Source organism: Leptodactylus fuscus, chromosome 4, assembly GCF_031893055.1.
Source record: "Leptodactylus fuscus isolate aLepFus1 chromosome 4, aLepFus1.hap2, whole genome shotgun sequence".
Lineage (NCBI taxonomy): Eukaryota > Metazoa > Chordata > Amphibia > Anura > Leptodactylidae > Leptodactylus > Leptodactylus fuscus.
Window position 1 is genome coordinate 207,796,840 of NC_134268.1, and position 20,139 is coordinate 207,816,978.

Consider the following 20,139-nt stretch of genomic DNA (forward strand, 5'->3'; position numbering starts at 1 on the left):
TGGCTAAAATGGAGGGCGCCACATCTTGGTAGAGGGATATTTCCGTGTCTCCTAGTAGTATTTTTTCTTTGTCTCTTGCAGCCGCAAGAATCATTTGGGTGTCTAAAAAGGAGAGTAAGCCACACAGAACATCTCTAGGTGGGTCCCCTTGTTTTGGTTTAGGGCGAAGGGCACGATGGATCCGTTCAACTATTATTAAAGCAGCCCTTTCTGGACCTAGGAGATCTTGAAAAAGCTCAGCCGCCATTTTAGGTAGCTGTTCAGGGGAGATAGATTCAGGGACCCTTTTGAGACGTATATTACGCCTCCTGTTTCTATTTTCCTGGTCTTCTACCAGGGTAAGAGAACGGTCAATAAGGTCTCTGTGGAGTTGCATTTGCTCAGAGACCGAATCAGCATGATCTTTTACAGAGGTATAGGTTTCCTCCAGAATTTGCACTTTTCCACTGAGAAACTGCATATCACTTCTTATCTCTTTAAGTTCATTTAGTATGGGAGAAAGTGCTTTGGAAAGCGTTTTTTGAAAAAAGTCCCGCAGACCTGCATCATTGTGCTCACCTTCTGTTTGGCTTTCAGGTTCAGAGTCCTCATCCTGGTCCGCGTCTCGGCGGGAAGCCGGCGCCATCTTAGGAGCAGCTGAAGGGGAAGGTAAGTTCTTCTTTTTTAAGAACCGCTGTAAATCACCCTGCTGTTTAGATCTCCGTGGGGTACCCGGAGGGTCCGAAGATCCTTCTCTGCTGGCTTTACCCATTTGTGCCCGTTCAACAGGTGGTTTTGCGGAGTTAAGAGGGTCCGGTGTGTCAGAGCTGTATCACAGTGCGGCCATCTTGGATCGCGGTCAGGCTCCGCCCCCAAATTAGTTATACTCGTCATTCTAGAAACATTAATAGGTCTCAGGGCTCGTTCACATCTGCATTGTCCTCTCCGTAATGCAGGTTTCCGTTTCCTGCATAAAACAGAGCAGGAGACGGAAACCTGCAGGAGTCTTTCTCACCCATTCATTTGAATGGGTGAGAAAGCTGTCTGGCCGTGAGCGGCGGTGAGCGTTTTGCGCTCTCCGCCGCGAAACCGGGTTTTAATCTGGACACAGAGTCGGACATGCAGTACCCTGTGTCCGGATTAAAAAATCCGGTTTCGCGGTGGAGAGAATAAAACGCTCACCGCCGCTCACGGCCGGACCCAGTCTGTGCTTTCCGTCTTCTGGCATGCAGAAGACAGACAGTATTATAAGGTCTAGAACATTCATTGTGTATACAGGGTAATATCACACAAAAACCATCAGAGGGATTTATCCCATAAATTTACACAATAATATCTATGTCATATTTAATGTATTTGTATTACAAGTATCCTCTATAAATGGAGAGGAGAACAGTCGAGTTCATTCCAACTATAACATTTTACATTCATTTGTATTCCTTCAGATCATTCAGTCTTATGTAACCCTTGTAGATGGGGAGGGTCCATGAGCTTGTTACAGGCCGGATATTATTGTACAGACATGGTTGGGTTTTTATTATAAATCTGTATATTCGCGTCACTCAGTGTTGTCCACCAAGATGCTTTTGTCATGTGCGGTATCTGCACGGCTGCTGTCCATGTATATTCTATTGGACAAACCATTCTCTGGTTGCAACATGTTCGGTTTTCTTTTATATATGAAGATGACTCCAGTGGTGACTCCAGCAATGCCAAGAATAACAAGTAGAACTACAGCAGTGGTCAGGTCATGTGAGGACCTTTCTTCTGTAACGGCAAATATGGATTAGAAAGTCATTACTGTGACAAATCCTACAGACAGAGGTGGCATTAAATATTCTACAGAATCAGTAATAATACATCACTTAGAATTTTATAGTAGTGGGTTATTTCTGATATCTGGTCACTACTGTCATAGTAAACTTACAGGATTTTACATATTTAGGCTATGACTCCATCAATCACATGAATTGGGTTTATCTACACTGGATATAACCTGTATATGAATACAATATATATATATACATATATATATATATATATATATATTCAACAAACAATACACAGGAGGAAAATATTTAAATCCGAAAATGCTAACCACCACCCCCCCCCCCAAAAAAAAAAAAAAAAAAAAAAAAAAAAAAAACACCATACAATTTGTAATACACTGTCCACCAATAAGTATTTGGACACCCATGCAAATGAAGATATCTGTAGTCGTGATGTACGTCACGCTTTCCGCGGTTAAATAGGAAACAGCATTGGCATTAGTCGCATGCAAGATGCTATGAAGTGCAGAGTTGTCCAATTTCAAGAAAGGGGTAATTGTGGGGTACCACAGAAATGGTTGATACTAAAGGGATAGAGCAAGTGAACTGAATTACCCCAAATCAGTGGCCTATGTGATTACGAAGTGGAAGGTGAATGGTGATTGTCGGAATGTGCCCCGAGTCGGCAGACTTCCGAAACTGAGAGATAGAGACCGACGAGTGCTGGCCAGAGAAATCGCATGCAGCCAATGGCTCACATACACCAGGAGTGTCACCAGGCATCCGGGAGTATTGTGTCGCTCAATACCATCTGTAAGGAAGTATCTGCTGGGGTCTACCAACTATTGGATAGGAAGGAATGTGTTTTTTCTATTCTGCCACAGGATCCAAATACTTATTGGTAGACCGTGTATAAATCCAGGTCACACATAGAAGACGTAAGGTCCTAGATCAAGTCATTGTCTAAACAGATGAGAAAGTCCAATTCATTTAGTAATCCCCAACTACAGTATAGAACCATTCAGAAGGAAGATGTCTATTCATAGAAAGGATATATAATATACAGACCAAAATAAGTGATTATTGGTACATTCTGCTAATTTTGGTTCCAGTGATTTTGGTCTGTACTTTGTATATCCTTTATATGTATTTATGGGGATTTATTTGCTTTGCATATTTATTATCCTCATCCTGAGGTCGCCTTGGTGTTGGCAGATGGGCTAAAACTGAGTTTGATCAAAGTCTAAAAGCCTTCTTCGAGCATAATTTGGGTGAACTACACTCCCCTATTCATTCAGAGGCCACAGGTCCAGAGAGAGGAGGCTGCTTGTGGTGTATGCTAGGCATAATATGTCTGAAATATACTTGTCCTTTAATCTTGGGAGGCCAAGGACATAAGAGCTGAATCATTTTAGTGGAGGGAGACGTCTGTAAGAGGTCACCTTGTTCACAGATGGGCTTAAATGCAGTTTGATCAAATTGTGAAAACCAAGAACCTCATTTTCATGTATTTTTATACAGGAGGCATTTGCAGTCATGTAGCAAAGGGCTGTTGTCACTTATGTTCCTATTCTTAGGATCTGTAATCAACATCAAGATCAGTTTTGGGTCCAAAATCTAGAAACTTCAATCTAGAACCTCAACCAATAAATTGTTTTTAACTGATCTCAGCTATCAATATAAAAAACGACCAAAGCCCAGAAAACCGCTTATAATTTCCCTTTACATTATCAAAAATATGGGTGGATAAGTTATACTGTACCTGGTGTCTCTAGTGGCTTTGCCGTGGGCAGTGGAGCTGAAAACACAACAAGCAGCACGTTAGAAATCCGATTTTTGTGTATTTTATATGTAAATCAGATGAATTTTTGAATTTCATTATGTTTCAGTAACACAGAGCCTTGACCTTAACATCATCCAGTCTGTCTAGTGTTACATGAAGAGATAGATAGATAGATAGATTGGAGCAAGCCTACATCCACCAAAGATCTGTGCTCAGTTCTCCAAGAAGGAGGGAACAACCTCCCTGCCGAGTACTGCCAAAAACTGTCTGCAAGTACCGAGAAGAACTGAAGGCAAAGGGCAAAGGTCACACCAAATATTGATGGGATTTTCATTTGTCATTTCTTCATTCACTTAATTTTGTTAATTGACAAAAATAACCTATTAACCCTTCCATTCCTGATAGCATTCTTGCTTTGCTGCATTTTTTCTCACCTGCATAAAACTTTTGCAATAGTTGTTTTACGACCAGTCTTGAATTATTGTTCAGTATCTTTACATCACACAGTCGCTGTGTATTACGTCATGTGATGAATACTATGCACCTCTATGGGTTTACTTCCTAACTATAACTCAAAGGGGATGAGGCTGTATACAAATGTGTCCCATAGTGCAAGTTTCTGGGAGAATTTGTAGGGTTGAGGCTTAAAATATCTGCAAACGGACATTCAAATGTTGGGAGACATGTCTATTAGAGATGAGCGAACACTGTTCGGATCAGCCGATCCGAACAGCACGCTCCTATAGAAATGAATGGAAGCACCTTGCATGCAGACTTTGCCGGCGGCCGGCCGCTTAACCCCCCGCGTGCCGGCCGCTTCCATTCATTTCTATGGGAGCGTGCTGTTTGGAACGGCTGTTCCGAACAGTGTTTGCTCATCTCTAATGTCTATGAATGTGGTACCTGTAAAGCGGCGGTTGCAGGTAGACGGGCCATTATTCTCCGTACAATCCATCATGGCTGAGTTTTCCCATTCCCTGCATTGGTACGGCTATGGGGCTATTCTGTATCCCCAGAAGAAGTTGTGTGTGGGTGAAGATCAGGTCGGACTGAGTGCAGAAGTCAGTGAAACAATGTAATGCTAAATTCACACCAAGGGTGCCTTCACACGGCGTAGCGTGCCGCTCCCTTAGACACGTATACAAGTGTCCAAGCGCAGCACTTCAAAACAGAGCCCATTGATTTCAATGGGTGCCGATATACATGTGCTACCCATTGAAATCAATAGGTAAAAAAGCCATCAATTGATTTCAATGGGTAGTGCGCATATATCGGCACCCATTGAAATCAATGGGCTCTGTTTTGAAGCGCTGCGCTCGGACACGTGTATACGTGTCTAAATGAGTGGTGCGCTTCGCCGTATGAAGGCACCCTTACATTCGGGTTTCCATCCTTTGGGTCCACATGGGAATCCGAAAGAGAGAAACCCTATCTGCTTAAAAAGCAGTTCCGCATGGAAACCCATGGATTCCATAGATTATAGTGAGGTTTCCTCCCGGTTTCCATCAATTTTATACTGAAATCAGCAGAGAGAAAAATCCTCTGTGTAGAACTTTTCACTCCACCAATTTAAACAGATTCTGGAATGGAAACAAACGCTAGTGTGAACCTAGTGTAAGTCTAGCGTAAGTCTTGCAACAGTCTGATAGCTTCCTTATTCCTCAGAATGTGGCTGATGCTTATAGTTCTACCATGGATATCTCAGGTGCTTCGGCTTGTCAGATAATTATGAGATGTTAGCTCCAATCAGAGGCAGCCATAGTCAGAGCTCAGAATCACACCCCTTGAACCTAACTGAACCTAGTCTTGAGTTTTGGAGATTTTGCTGAGAAGCACAAGATTAATGTATAAGGTTGGGATGTGCGGTCCATGTTTTTTTTTTTTTTTTCTATTGGAAATATTCCATATCCGGCACCGCAGCTAACAGTATTGATAGATCAGGAATGGTGGGGACTAGAGGAAAAAACTTCATTTGTGCCAGAATCAGTGGAGCAGCGACTATTATTTGTTATAAAGAGATGGACTTGTCAGAGTAGGTGAAAGGTCCTCTTCAATGAGCGCTGAGGTTACCGCTATGGGGATCATCATCATTTCTGGAAGTCATGCCATTCATTCAGTGATTACCCAACCCTAGTAACACAAAACTATGTGTCATCGACATTACCAGATTACATAATGCAGGTCATTTTTTTTTTTTGTTTTCTAGATTGTGTGTTTTTGGGTCTGTGAAAAATGGATGACAGATGGATGTTATATTTTGATTTTTTTTCACAAACCCATCATTGACTTACATTGATGCGATGCATCTGTTAAAGGGGATAAAAGTGACTTCTATCATCTCCATCCCTTTGCATATTTTAATCCATTAATGCCAGGGCAGTTGGTATTTTTTCTCTGGCCCCCACCATACCTGAGCAATTGGTGCTGTTAGTTATAGCACCCAATATACTGTAAGGAGGGCAGTCCTTAGCTGGAGCTGATAGTCTAGGACCACCCTCCTGACAGTAGAGGGTCTAATTAACATATTAGGTGCTAAAAATAACAGCATTGATTGCTGAGGAATGGAGAGGGCTAGAGAAAAAAGTACAACTGTACTGGGATTAGTGGAGCAACACTAAAGAATCCAAAGAGTTGGAGTTTGTGAAGGTGGTGAAACGTCCTTTAAATGAGGTTGTACACAGCTTTATAGGCTAAGAAAAGATGGATAATCTATGCCATTCCAGTATGGAACCTGTACCCATATCCCAAAAATAACAATGATCCAGACAATGGTTATGATCTGGTGTGATTTCTGCTTATTTTTACTTCAGCAACTTTATAATAATTTAAAAAAAAATGAAAAAGCTGCAGGTTTATGATGACTTACTTTTTAAGGTCTTACATATGTACCCTCTGTCTCTATAACAACTTGCAGTGCTCCATGTTCCTTTTACCGCATCCATCATCACACACAATGAAGATATATCTCTAAAGGATCCATCATCTTCAATAGGTTCCTCATTGTTCCAGTTCACAAAGTCCACGGGTGTGTTGTCTAACCAAAGTAAATTGCCTACAAACAAGAAGATTTTCTAATTTCAAAACTGGACATTTTCAGAAATAATTTTATATTCTATGTTATAACATGCAATTCTAGGTGGGTAAGATTTGTTGAGTGTTTGTCCAGGTATCTGAACTGTCAAACAAGTTTGGGATAAACCACACTTTTAATTGACTTAAAACATAGAGTAAAACACTGTCAAGGCTCCTAGAAACCCATCTATAAAACATAGTGTATAACACTGTCAGGGCTCCTAGGAACCCATCTATAAAACATAGTGTATAACACTGTCAGGACTCCTAGGAACCTATCTATAATACATAGTGTAGAACACTGTCAGGGCTCCTAGTAACCTCTCTATAAAACATAGTGTATAACACTGTCAGGGCTCCTAGGAACCTATCTATAAAACATAGTGTAGAACACTGTCAGGGCTCCTAGGAACCTATCTATAATACATAGTGTATAACACTGTCAGGGCTCCTAGGAACCTATCTATAATACATAGTGTAAAACACTGTCAGGGCTCCTAGGAACCTATCTATAAAACATAGTGTATAACACTGTCAGGGCTCCTAGGAACCTATCTATAAAACATAGTGTATAACACTGTCAGGGCTCCTAGGAACCTATCTATAATACATAGTGTAGAACACTGTCAGGGCTCCTAGGAACCTATCTATAATACATAGTGTAGAACACTGTCAGGGCTCCTAGGAACCTATCTATAAAACATAGTGTAGAACACTGTCAGGGATCCTAGGAACCTATCTCCTAGACTCCCAGCTATGTATTTTACAATTATGCATTTTGCCCTGGCAAGTTATCACCTTTGCAGACCGCTCATACACTGTGTGATATTTGTTTCTTTTAGCAAAACTGGTTTGACCTCAGGAATGTGGGATGACAGCTCTGTAATCAAAGCTCCAGGCCTGGCTTAATTAGCATACTGTACCTGTGCTAACCTCATTATCCCAGCAGGAGGCCATCCTGGAGTTGTATACTGAAATGCCTCTGAATACATATATCAAAGATGGCTTGTCTTCAAGTCCATCTTCAAAGGGAATATGGTTTTCTGATAATATTTGCCTAGGAGGACACGCCACAGTTGTACCGTTAAATTCCTTGGGTGTGGCAGGCGGACCCGAATGCTCAAAGTCCAAACTCACTAGATATTGTCAAGAGCAGGGGAAAGGTCCAGACTAGGGTTGAGTGATCAGGGACTGGAAAAGATCGGATCCCGATCGAATAAATTTCACGATCGGGTTCTGATCGCGCCTAAAAAAGATCGGAAATGGATTTCCGATCCCGATCGCTCACCTTACCTGCACAGATCCACTGCCGCTGCCACTCTCCGTTCCTTTCGCTCCTCTTCTCTCTCATTCACATGCCTTCAGAGTGCCGTGCGCGCCCCCGCCTCCCTAGGCTAGTGTTAGAGGTGCTGGGAGAAGGTGGGGTTTGTGGCTTAGGAGAGTGTGGGAGGGTACTGGGAGGGGAGACGTGAGTGATGCACTCACGTCTCCCTGCCCTGTACTTGCCCACACTCTCCTAAGCCACAACAAGCCTCGCCTACTCCCAGCCTCTCTAACACTAACTTAGGGAGGCGGGGGCACGTTCGGCACTCTGAAGGCATGTGAATGAGACAGAAGAGGAGCGAGAAGAACAGGGAGATGCAGCGGATCTGTGCAGGTAAGCGGACACCTAGGGGACAAAGTAGCCGGGGATTTTTTTTAAAATCACTAAACAGTGTAGAGTCCAAAAATTAAAGCGTTCAATTTTTGGACTCTATGCTGTGTAGAGAATAGGATGGTTTTTAAAATCTGATCTTCAATCATTAAAAAAAAATCCTATTGACTTGCATTAGGATCGGAATTGGGATCGGGTTCAAATGGAAAATGATCGGAAATCATGATTTTAAAAACAATCCTGAAATCTCAAGATCGGCTCAACCCTAGTCCAGACACAACTCATTATCCAAAGGGGATTGAGGTGTCATCCTTGGTGTCTATCAATGGGGACCTCACTACCATAGTGTATTCAGCTGAATGTAGCCATATATTTGTTCATCAAAGTGAAAAGAGCCGTCTGCTTCCAGCACCATGAACCATCCAGGTGTCAGACCCCCACCAATTTAACATTTTTGAGCTATCCTAAGAATAATCATTATCTTTTTTCGGACAACCCCTTTAATGCTGGCTGCTTGTTTTATAACCAAGGTCAAGCATTGACTATTATACTGTAACATAGGGTGTTTTTTTTAAACAATCTGGCACCATAAAAGCAAGGTCTATTCTGTATTATACAGGGCATTAACTCTCCTGATGGCGGTAAAACATCACTAAGATGCCATTTTGCTGGCGGTGTAGAATCAAAATGAAAAGGTATCTCTGTGTCCGCAAATGCCCGATCTCCAAGCTAAAAATATTTTCCCATCTTGTGAACACCAAGGCGGGGAAAAAAAATCAAAAAAAAAATCAAAAGAAACTAAACTGTGGGTATTTTTTTTGCTATTCTGCCAACCTTAAAAATTTGAATAAAAAGCGAAAAAAAAAACAATCTGACATTCCCCAACATGGTAGACATAAAAATTTGAAAAAAAAAAGGAAAAAAGTTTCTAGCAGTCGATCCCATCCAGTTTAAAACATACCTTTTAATTTAGGAAAGCATCTTCACAATAATAAAATTAAAACTTAAAAATTAAAGTGTGCCCATGATGGATGATAGAAAAAGTTCCCAAACCTATTAGAAATGGAGACTGGGAACATAAACTTCATATCAGAGAGGCATTCTGGATCTTTAAAGAGGATCTTTCATGAGTTGGGGCACATGCGGTTTTATATACCGCTAGAAAGCCGACAGTGAGCTGAATTCAGCGCACTGTTGGCTTTCCCGATCTGTGCCCTGGGTGAAGAGCTATCGGTGCCGGTACCGTAGCTTTTCACCGTCAGAAGGGCGTTCCTGACAGTCAGTCAGGGACGCCCTTCTTCACAGCAGTGCCTACAGCGCTGTACAGTGTGAGCGGGGAAGAACGCCCCCTCCCTCTCCTCTCAGTACTTGGCCATAGACAAGTATTATCAGGAGGGGAGGGGGTGTTCCTCCCTGCTCTCATATTATTGTTGTATATATTGTATTTTGTGCACGTCAGTGCAAGCCTTAGTTGGCAGAGTACTGTCTTAGTTAGGCAGGTAGGGAGAATCTCCCCTTTAACTTAAAATTGTGGGTACCCCTTTCCCTAGTCAGATTTGTGGGAATCTCCTACCTAGTCAGTCTGCTACCTGTGGTACTACAACTGCAGGTGGCTGTGGTGTGGGTGCGGCCCAGTAAGGTGCTGGGAGCACACGGTCTTAGTTTGCTGTTTGTGTTAGTCTTGCAGTGCAGTAACTGCACGACTTTATAATTCATCTAAGCGGCTCCTTTGTACTGCAGTGGCAGCTGCCCTGTGAGGTGAGTTGGTGGAGTAGCCCGGCAGGGAATTAACCTGTTGGTCCTTGTTCTCACCACGGTGTCCTGAGGTTCAGAGCCCAGTGGGCTCTGCGGGATATTTGTTATATTTTTATTATTTTTAATATATCCTGCTAATCATAACACAGACGCTATCATCCATCATGGGCACACTTGTTGTTTTAATTTTATTTTTGTGAAGATGTTTTCCTAAATTAAAAGTTATGTTTGAAACTGGATGGAATCGACTGCCGGAAGCTTCATTCTTTTTTTTCTACGTTTACACCTCAGGCCGATGAGGCTCAGCAAATCCGTGAATCTCCTCTCCATTTAAACAACGGATCAAGTGCAGATTACTGACAACGTTCGGGATCACTGTGAGTGGGCTGTTTTTTCCTTTTTCCATATTGTTGATTGTACATAAAAATTATATCTGGCCCTGCAAAATATACTTCTTATGCAGCCGTATATAGATGGACAAGCAAGATAAGTCTTCAGCGCTGACCTGATGAAGGGGTATGCTATTTAGAAGCAATTTTTTAAATTTTTTTTTTGTAACTGACTGTTTTTTTTCATGCGACAGCCGTATTTCTGTGTCATGTGAAGAAAACCTCATATTCTGATACTATAAGATACTATACCTTCCACATTCTGGTAAAGCCCAATCCAAAATGTTTCTTCCTTGTTGCTGAGTAACTCAGTATGACGGAGGAGGAAATTTAATTCAGGAGAGTCTTCAATTGAAGTTAAACTGGCACCTAGAAAATTGTCACAGTGAATTAGTGAATATGTGTCTTGTGTCATGGTATTACACAACATAGTCAATGATCTGATGCTTCATAAAATATCATTTACAGCTAACCCTTTCAGGACCAATACCTTCCGAATATCCACTGCAAAAATTTGCCTTTCGGAATGCCTCATTGTATGGTTGGAAATGTTTTTGGTTCATTTGTAGGTAAATACTGTTTGTTATTACAGCTACAATGTATCGATCAAAATATTCATATTTAGTAATATCAGCGCTTGTTACAAGTCTAGGAAAATTCTACTTTTTCCTATTACTTATTTGTGAAACTTACCATACTGAAGACATTGTAAGGTTGCCTTGTACCATGAAGTGGAGGAAGAGGATTCAAAAATATAACAATGGCCACGGAAGGAAACCAAGGCTTTTGAAGTTACATTTGGGCAGATTCCAGGTGTTTCAGGTGGGTCAGTGGGAAGGATGACTTTAACACAAAAAATGAAAAAACAATGTCAAAGGTGATGAACAGTATACAGATTGTGATATATATATATATATATATATATATATATATATATTAGAGATGAGCGAACAGTGTTCTATCGAACTCATGTTCGATCGGATATTAGGCTGTTCGGCATGTTCGAATCGAATCGAACACCGCGTGGTAAAGTGCGCCATTACTCGATTCCCCTCCCACCTTCCCTGGCGCCTTTTTTGCTCCAATAACAGCGCAGGGTAGGTGGGACAGGAACTACGACACCGGTGACGTTGAGAAAAGTAGGCAAAACCCATTGGCTGCCGAAAACATGTGACCTCTAATTTAAAAGAACAGCGCCGCCCAGGTTCGCGTCATTCTGAGCTTGCAATTCACCGAGGACGGAGGTTTCCGTCCAGCTAGCTAGGGCTTAGATTCTGGGTAGGCAGGGACAGGCTAGGATAGGAAGGAGAAGACAACCAACAGCTCTTGTAAGAGCTAAATTCCAGGGAGAAGCTTGTCAGTGTAACGTGGCACTGACGGGCTCAATCGTCGCAACCCAGCTTTCCCAGGATCCTGAATGGAATACACTGTCAGTGTATTCCCGTATACCCGATATATACCCCGATACCCGTTCCAACGGTGTGCCCCCCCACCTTCACCCCAGAAATACCCTGCAAGTCCCCTAGCAATAGAATTGGGGCTATATACACCCACTATTTTTACTACTGGTATACAGTGCCATTGTCTGACTGGGAATTCAAAGAATATATTGGGGTTATAAATACCCTCATTTCTTGCTACTGCCATATAGTGCCAGTTTCTGACTGGTAATTCAAAGAATATATTGGGGTTACGTGCACCCACAATTTTTACTACTGGTATACAGTGCCATTGTCTGACTGGGAATTCAAAGAATATATTGGGAATACAAATACCCTCATTTCTTGCTACTGCCATATAGTGCCAGTGTCTGACTGGGAATTCAAAGAATATATTGGGGTTACGTGCACCCACAATTTTTACTACTGGTATACAGTGCCATTGTCTGACTGGGAATTCAAAGAATATATTGGGGTTATAAATACCCTCATTTCTTGCTACTGCCATATAGTGCCAGTTTCTGACTGGTAATTCAAAGAATATATTGGGGTTACGTGCACCCACAATTTTTACTACTGGTATACAGTGCCATTGTCTGACTGGGAATTCAAAGAATATATTGGGAATAGAAATACCCTCATTTCTTGCTACTGCCATATAGTGCCAGTTTCTGACTGGTAATTCAAAGAATATATTGGGGTTACGTGCACCCACAATTTTTACTACTGGTATACAGTGCCATTGTCTGACTGGGAATTCAAAGAATATATTGGGAATACAAATACCCTCATTTCTTGCTACTGCCATATAGTGCCAGTTTCTGACTGGTAATTCAAAGAATATATTGGGGTTACGTGCACCCACAATTTTTACTACTGGTATACAGTGCCAATTTCTAACTAGGAATTCAAAATGCGCAAGGCTCCCGGAAAGGGACGTGGACGAGGCCGTGGGCGAGGTCGGGGGAATGGTTCTGGGGAGCAAGGTAGCAGTGAAGCCACAGGGCGTCCCGTGCCTACTCCTGTGGGGCAGCAAGCATTGCGCCACTCCACAGTGCCAGGGTTGCTTGCCACATTAACTAAACTGCAGGGTACAAACCTTAGTAGGCCCGAGAACCAGGAACAGGTCTTGCAATGGCTGTCAGAGAACGCTTACAGCACATTGTCCAGCAGCCAGTCAGACTCTGCCTCCTCTCCTCCTATTACCCAACAGTCTTGTCTTCCTTCCTCCCAAAATTCCGAAGCTTTACAGAACAATAACCCAAACTGTCCCTGCTCCCCAGAGCTGTTCTCCGCTCCTTTCATTGTCCCTCAACCTGCCTCTCCACGTCACGATTCCACGAACCTAACAGAGGAGCATCTGTGTCCAGATGCTCAAACACTAGAGTCTCCTCCATCTCCGTTCGATTTGGTGGTGGATGACCAGCAACCCACCCTCATCGACGATGATGTGACGCAGTTGCCGTCAGGGCATCCAGTTGACCGGCGCATTGTGCGGGAGGAGGAGATGAGACAGGAGTTGGAAGAGGAAGTGGTGGATGATGAGGACACTGACCCGACCTGGACAGGGGGGATGTCAAGCGGGGAAAGTAGTGTGGATGTTGAGGCAGGTGCAGCACCAAAAAGGGTAGCTAGAGGCAGAGGCAGAGGTCAGCAGCTTAGGCGAAGCCAGGCCACACCCGGAATCTCCCAAGATGTTCCAGTTCGTACCCAGCCCCGAAAAACTCCCACCTCGAGGGCACGTTTCTCGAAGGTGTGGAGTTTTTTCAAGGAATGCGCCGAGGACAGATATAGTGTTGTCTGCACAATTTGCCTCTCGAAATTGATTAGGGGCTCTGAGAAGAGCAACCTGTCCACCACTTCAATGCGCCGTCATTTGGAATCCAAGCACTGGAATCAGTGGCAGGCAGCAACGGCAGGACAAAGGCCGCCTGCCGTTCACGCCACTGCCACTGCCTCTGCCACTGCCTCTGCCTCTGCCACTGCCACTGCTGACTGTGCTGGCGATGCACTCCAGAGGACGAGCCAGGACACCACTTCATCTGCCTCCGCCACTTTGTTGACTTCTACCTCATCCTCCCCTGGTCCTGTCTTATCTCCTTCTCCTGCACCATCAAAGGCACCATCAGGAGTTTCTTTACAACAACCCACCATCTCTCAGACATTGGAGCGGCGGCAGAAATACACTGCTAACCACCCACACGCGCAAGCCTTGAACGCCAACATCGCTAAACTGCTGGCCCAGGAGATGTTGGCGTTCCGGCTTGTTGAAACTCCCGCCTTCCTGGACCTGATGGCAACTGCGGCACCTCGCTATGCCGTCCCTAGCCGTCACTACTTCTCCCGGTGTGCCGTCCCCGCCTTGCACCAGCACGTGTCACTCAACATCAGGCGGGCCCTTAGTTCCGCGCTTTGCACAAAGGTCCACTTGACCACCGACGCGTGGACAAGTGCATGCGGACAGGGACGCTACATTTCACTGACGGCACACTGGGTGAATGTAGTTGAGGCTGGGACTGCTTCCCAAACTGGCCCGGTGTACCTCGTCTCCCCGCCTAACATTCCTGGCAGGGACACGAGAAGAACACCCCCCTCCTCCTCCTCCTCTACCGCCTCCTCCTCCGCCACCGCCTCCTCCTCCGCCACCGCCTCCTCCTCCGCTGTTAGATTGACCCCAGCTACGAGTTGGAAACGTTGCAGCACTGGCGTTGGTAGACGTCAGCAGGCTGTGCTGAAGCTGATCAGCTTGGGGGACAGACAGCACACTGCCTCCGAGGTGAGGGATGCCCTCCTCGATGAGACGGCAATATGGTTTGAGCCGCTGCACCTGGGCCCAGGCATGGTCGTTTGTGATAACGGCCGGAACCTGGTAGCAGCTCTGGAGCTTGCCGGACTCCAACATGTTCCATGCCTGGCCCACGTCTTCAACCTAGTGGTGCAACGTTTCCTAAAGAGCTACCCCAATGTTCCAGAGCTACTGGTGAAAGTGCGGCGCATGTGCGCCCACTTTCGCAAGTCGACAGTAGCCGCTGCTAGCTTAAAATCTCTCCAGCAACGCCTGCATGTGCCACAACACCGGCTTTTGTGCGACGTCCCCACACGCTGGAACTCAACGTTTCAGATGTTGAATAGAGTGGTTGAGCAGCAGAGACCTTTGATGGAATACCAGCTACAAAACCCTAGGGTGCCACAAAGTCAGCTGCCTCAGTTTCACATCCATGAGTGGCCATGGATGAGAGACCTTTGTGACATCCTACGGGTCTTTGAGGAGTCCACAAGGAGGGTGAGCTCTGAGGATGCGATGGTGAGCCTTACAATCCCGCTCTTGTGTGTTCTGAGAGAATCCCTGATTGACATCAGGGATAACTCAGATCACACAGAGGAGTTAGGGATAGCATCCGATCCGTCACAGCTGGAGAGTAGGTCCACACATCTGTCCGCTTCACTGCGTTTAATGGAGGAGGAGGAGGAGGAGGAGGAGGAGGAAGAAGAGTTGTCCAATGATGTGATGGTGATACAGGAGGCTTCCGGGCAACTTCGAATCGTCCCATTGTTGCAGCGCGGATGGGTAGACATGGAGGATGAGGAGGAAATGGAGATTGAACTTTCCGGTGGGGCCAGAGGAGTCATGCCAACTAACACTGTGGCAGACATGGCTGAGTTCATGTTGGGGTGCTTTACAACCGACAAGCGTATTGTCAAAATCATGGAGGACAACCAGTACTGGATCTTTGCTATCCTTGACCCCCGGTATAAAAACAACATCTCGTCTTTTATTCCGGTAGAGGGGAGGGCCAATCGCATCAATGCTTGCCACAGGCAATTGGTGCAGAATATGATGGAGATGTTTCCAGCATGTGACGTTGGCGGCAGGGAGGGCAGTTCCTCCAGTAGGCAACCAAGTTCTCACCGGTCCACACAAACGAGGGGCACACTGTCTAAGGTCTGGGACACCTTGATGGCACCCCCTCGCCAAAGTGCCGCCACGGAGGGTCCTAGTGTCACCAGGCGTGAGAAGTATAGGCGCATGTTGCGGGAATACCTTTCCGACCACAGCCCTGTCCTCTCCGACCCCTCTGCGCCCTACACGTATTGGGTGCGAAGTTGGACCTGTGGCTTGAACTTGCCCTATATGCCTTGGAGGTGCTGTCCTGTCCTGCCGCCAGCGTCCTATCTGAGAGGGTGTTCAGTGCAGCCGGTGGCATCATCACTGACAAGCGCACCCGTCTGTCAGCTGAGAGTGCCGACCGGCTCACTTTGATAAAAATGAACCACCACTGGATAGAGCCTTCATTTTTGTGCCCACCTGTGTAAAGCACTCCAACATGAAACTCCATGTCTGTACTCAACCTCTCCAATTCCTCCGCATCCTCATACTCATCCACCATAAGCGTTGCACAATTCTGCTAATACTAGGCTCCCTCCAACATGATTTCCCCCAACTCTGCTGGTTAGAGGCTCCCTCCACCCTGATTTCCACCAACTCTGCTGGTTAGAGGCTCCCTCCACCCTGCTTTCCCACAACTCTGCTGGTTAGAGGCTCCCTCCACCATGAATTTGCCCAAACTGGGCTGGTTAGAGGCTCCCTCCACCATGAATTGGTCCAAACTGGGGTTTTTAGAGGCTCCCTCCACCATGAATTTGCCAAAACTGGGCTGTTTAGAGGCTCCCTCCACCATGAATTGGTCCAAATTGGGGTTTTTAGAGGCTCCCTCCACCATGAATTGGTCCAAACTGGGGTTTTTAGAGGCTCCCTCCACCATGAATTGGTCCAAACTGGGCTGTTTAGAGGCTCCCTCCACCATGAATTGGTCCAAACTGGGGTTTTTAGAGGCTCCCTCCACCATGAATTGGTCCAAACTGGGCTGGTTAGAGGCTCCCTCCACCATGAATTGGTCCAAACTGGGTTTTTTAGAGGCTCCCTCCACCATGAATTGGTCCAAACTGGGGTTTTTAGAGGCTCCCTCCACCATGAATTGGTCCAAACTGGGGTTTTTAGAGGCTCCCTCCACCATGAATTGGTCCAAACTGGGGTTTTTAGAGGCTCCCTCCACCATGAATTGGTCCAAACTGGGGTTTTTAGAGGCTCCCTCCACCATGAATTTGCCCAAACTGGGCTGTTTAGAGGCTCCCTCCACCATGAATTGGTCCAAACTGGGTTTTTTAGAGGCTCCCTCCACCATGAATTGGTCCAAACTGGGGTTTTTAGAGACTCCCTCCACCATGAATTGGTCCAAACTGGGGTTTTTAGAGGCTCCCTCCACCATGAATTTGCCCAAACTGGGCTGTTTAGAGGCTCCCTCCACCATGAATTTGCCGAAACTGGGCTGTTTAGAGGCTCCCTCCACCATTAATTGGTCCAAACTGGGCTGGTTAGAGGCTCCCTCCACCATGAATTGGTCCAAACTGGGTTTTTTAGAGGCTCCCTCCACCATGAATTGGTCCAAACTGGGGTTTTTAGAGGCTCCCTCCACCATGAATTGGTCCAAACTGGGCTGTTTAGCGGCTCCCTCCACCATTAATTGGTCCAAACTGGGCTGTTTAGAGGCTCCCTCCACCATGAATTTGCCCAAACTGGGCTGTTTAGAGGCTCCCTCCACCATGAATTTGCCCAAACTGGGCTGGTTAGAGGCTCCCTCCACCATGAATTGGTCCAAACTGGGGTTTTTAGAGGCTCCCTCCACCATGAATTGGTCCAAACTTGGCTGTTTAGAGGCTCCCTCCACCATTAATTGGTCCAAACTGGGCTGGTTAGAGGCTCCCTCCACCATGAATTGGTCCAAACTGGGTTTTTTAGAGGCTCCCTCCACCATGAATTTGCCCAAACTGGGCTGTTTAGAGGCTCCCTCCACCATGAATTGGTCCAAACTGGGCTGGTTAGAGGCTCCCTCCACCATGAATTTCCCAAAACTTGGCTGTTTAGAGGCTCCCTCCACCATTAATTGGTCCAAACTGGGCTGGTTAGAGGCTCCCTCCACCATGAATTTGCCCAAACTGGGCTGTTTAGAGGCTCCCTCCACCATGAATTGGTCCAAACTGGGTTTTTTAGAGGCTCCCTCCACCATGAATTGGTCCAAACTGGGCTGTTTAGAGGCTCCCTCCACCATGAATTTGCCCAAACTGGGCTGGTTAGAGGCTCCCTCCACCATGAATTGGTCCAAACTGGGCTGGTTAGAGGCTCCCTCCACCATGAATTTGCCCAAACTGGGCTGTTTAGAGGCTCCCTCCACCATGAATTGGTCCAAACTGGGTTTTTTAGAGGCTCCCTCCACCATGAATTGGTCCAAACTGGGCTGTTTAGAGGCTCCCTCCACCATGAATTTGCCCAAACTGGGCTGGTTAGAGGCTCCCTCCACCATTAATTGGTCCAAACTGGGCTGGTTAGAGGCTCCCTCCACCATGAATTTGCCCAAACTGGGCTGTTTAGAGGCTCCCTCCACCATGAATTTGCCCAAACTGGGCTGTTTAGAGGCTCCCTCCACCATGAATTTGCCCAAACTGGGCTGGTTAGAGGCTCCCTCCACCATGAATTGGTCCAAACTGGGTTTTTTAGAGGCTCCCTCCACCATGAATTTGCCCAAACTGGGCTGGTTAGAGGCTCCCTCCACCATGAATTGGTCCAACCTGGGTTTTTTAGAGGCTCCCTCCACCATGAATTTGCCCAAACTGGGCTGGTTAGAGGCTCCCTCCACCATGAATTGGTCCAAACTGGGTTTTTTAGAGGCTCCCTCCACCATGAATTTGCCCACACTGGGCTGTTTAGAGGCTCCCTCCACCATGAATTGGTCCAAACTGGGGTTTTTAGAGGCTCCCTCCACCATGAATTGGTCCAAACTGGGGTTTTTAGAGGCTCCCTCCACCATGAATTTGCCCAAACTGGGGTGTTTAGAGGCTCCCTCCACCATGAATTTGCCCAAACTCTGCTGGTTAGAGGCTCCCTCCACCCTGATTTTCAAAACAAATGTTGGTGCCAACCTCAACTTACTACAAGGGCCAAATTCACTGCTGGTGACAAGCTCTCCTCACTGCAAGTGCCAAATACACATGTTTCAAGGTGTTTTCCTACTGTCAGAGAGGTGGTATTGAGTGTGTAAAGTGTGTAGTTGTTAGGCTGTGATGTTGGGGTAATAGAGGGTCTTTGGTGTGTTAGATGCCCCCAGACATGCTTCCCCTGCTGTCCCAGTGTCATTCCAGAGGTGTTGGGATCATTTCCTGGGGTGTCATAGTGGACTTGGTGACCCTCCAGACACGGATTTGGGTTTCCCCCTTAACGAGTATCCGTTCCCCATAGACTATAATGGGGTTCGAAACCCATTCGAACACACGAACATTGAGCGGCTGTTCGAATCGAATTTCGAACCTCGAACATTTTAGTGTTCGCTCATCTCTAATATATATATATATATATATATATATATATATATATATATATATATATATATATATATATAAACAAACACTAATGTGAACCATGTGAATCTAGCGTTAGTCATTTATGAAGATTTTTCAACCTCATTTGGTAGAAATTTGTTCTTAGCTTCAACTTCTCTTTCAATGAAATAGTATTTCCTGCATTGCTTCCAATATTTCCCTCCAACTAATTTAAAATTTGCTCCATGTTCTTTGATTCATTTTATTACCAACCATGCTATTCTAAAACGCGTCAGTGTTTTTTTAGATTTTTTTTTCCTTTTCCTTTGTTTTTTCATTTATATTTTTCATGTTTTGGTCAATTTTATGATTTTCATTAAAAGGTAAATTTTATTATAATCGGAGAGTTGCCGGACTACCTGCTTTTTCTACATGGAATTATATTGAACAGCACTAAAGGAGTGAAGTGCTAGCCGTGTACCCCGAACACCATGTTTTCAAATAAAGGTGAGCAGAAACTATTTTTCTACTTTTTGTCTACTTAATTATAGCTTCCAAGTTCTTTAAGCCTCTCTCGATCTGTTTTATGCTTCAGGTCCTCCACCTTTGTACCCGTACCATGTTATCTCCGTCTTTTTGTAGGCACTCACAATATAGCAATCATCTCTCTCTTCCTACTGGTTTTACCTCTGACTATACAGCCCAACATCCTACTGTGTAGACCTTTAACTATACAGCTGAACATCTAACTGGTTATACCTCTAGCTAGACAACTGAGCAGACTACAGTGGCATGCAAAAGTTTGGACACCCCTGGACTGTTATTGTGAATAGTTAAGCAGATTAAAGATTAAATGATCTTCAAAAGGCATAAATTTAAATATTAAACAAACTGGTCTATAATGTTAAGCAATATCAGTGTATTATTA

General features: G+C 45.0%; 1 protein-coding gene across 1 annotated transcript in view; it reads right to left on the minus strand.

Annotated features, from left to right (window-relative positions):
- Positions 1 to 1,506: 1,506 nt before the first annotated feature.
- LOC142200939 (macrophage mannose receptor 1-like) overlaps positions 1,507 to 20,139 on the minus strand; it is a 71,677-nt gene continuing 53,044 nt past the window's right edge. Inside the window, exons 26-30 of the mRNA XM_075271686.1 lie at positions 11,095 to 11,244; positions 10,654 to 10,770; positions 6,398 to 6,583; positions 3,511 to 3,546; positions 1,507 to 1,746 (exon numbers count right to left, since the gene is read on the minus strand). Of these exons, the coding sequence (XP_075127787.1) occupies positions 1,538 to 1,746; positions 3,511 to 3,546; positions 6,398 to 6,583; positions 10,654 to 10,770; positions 11,095 to 11,244 (698 nt within the window). The 3' untranslated portion in view covers positions 1,507 to 1,537. The remainder of the gene's footprint in view (positions 1,747 to 3,510; positions 3,547 to 6,397; positions 6,584 to 10,653; positions 10,771 to 11,094; positions 11,245 to 20,139) is intronic.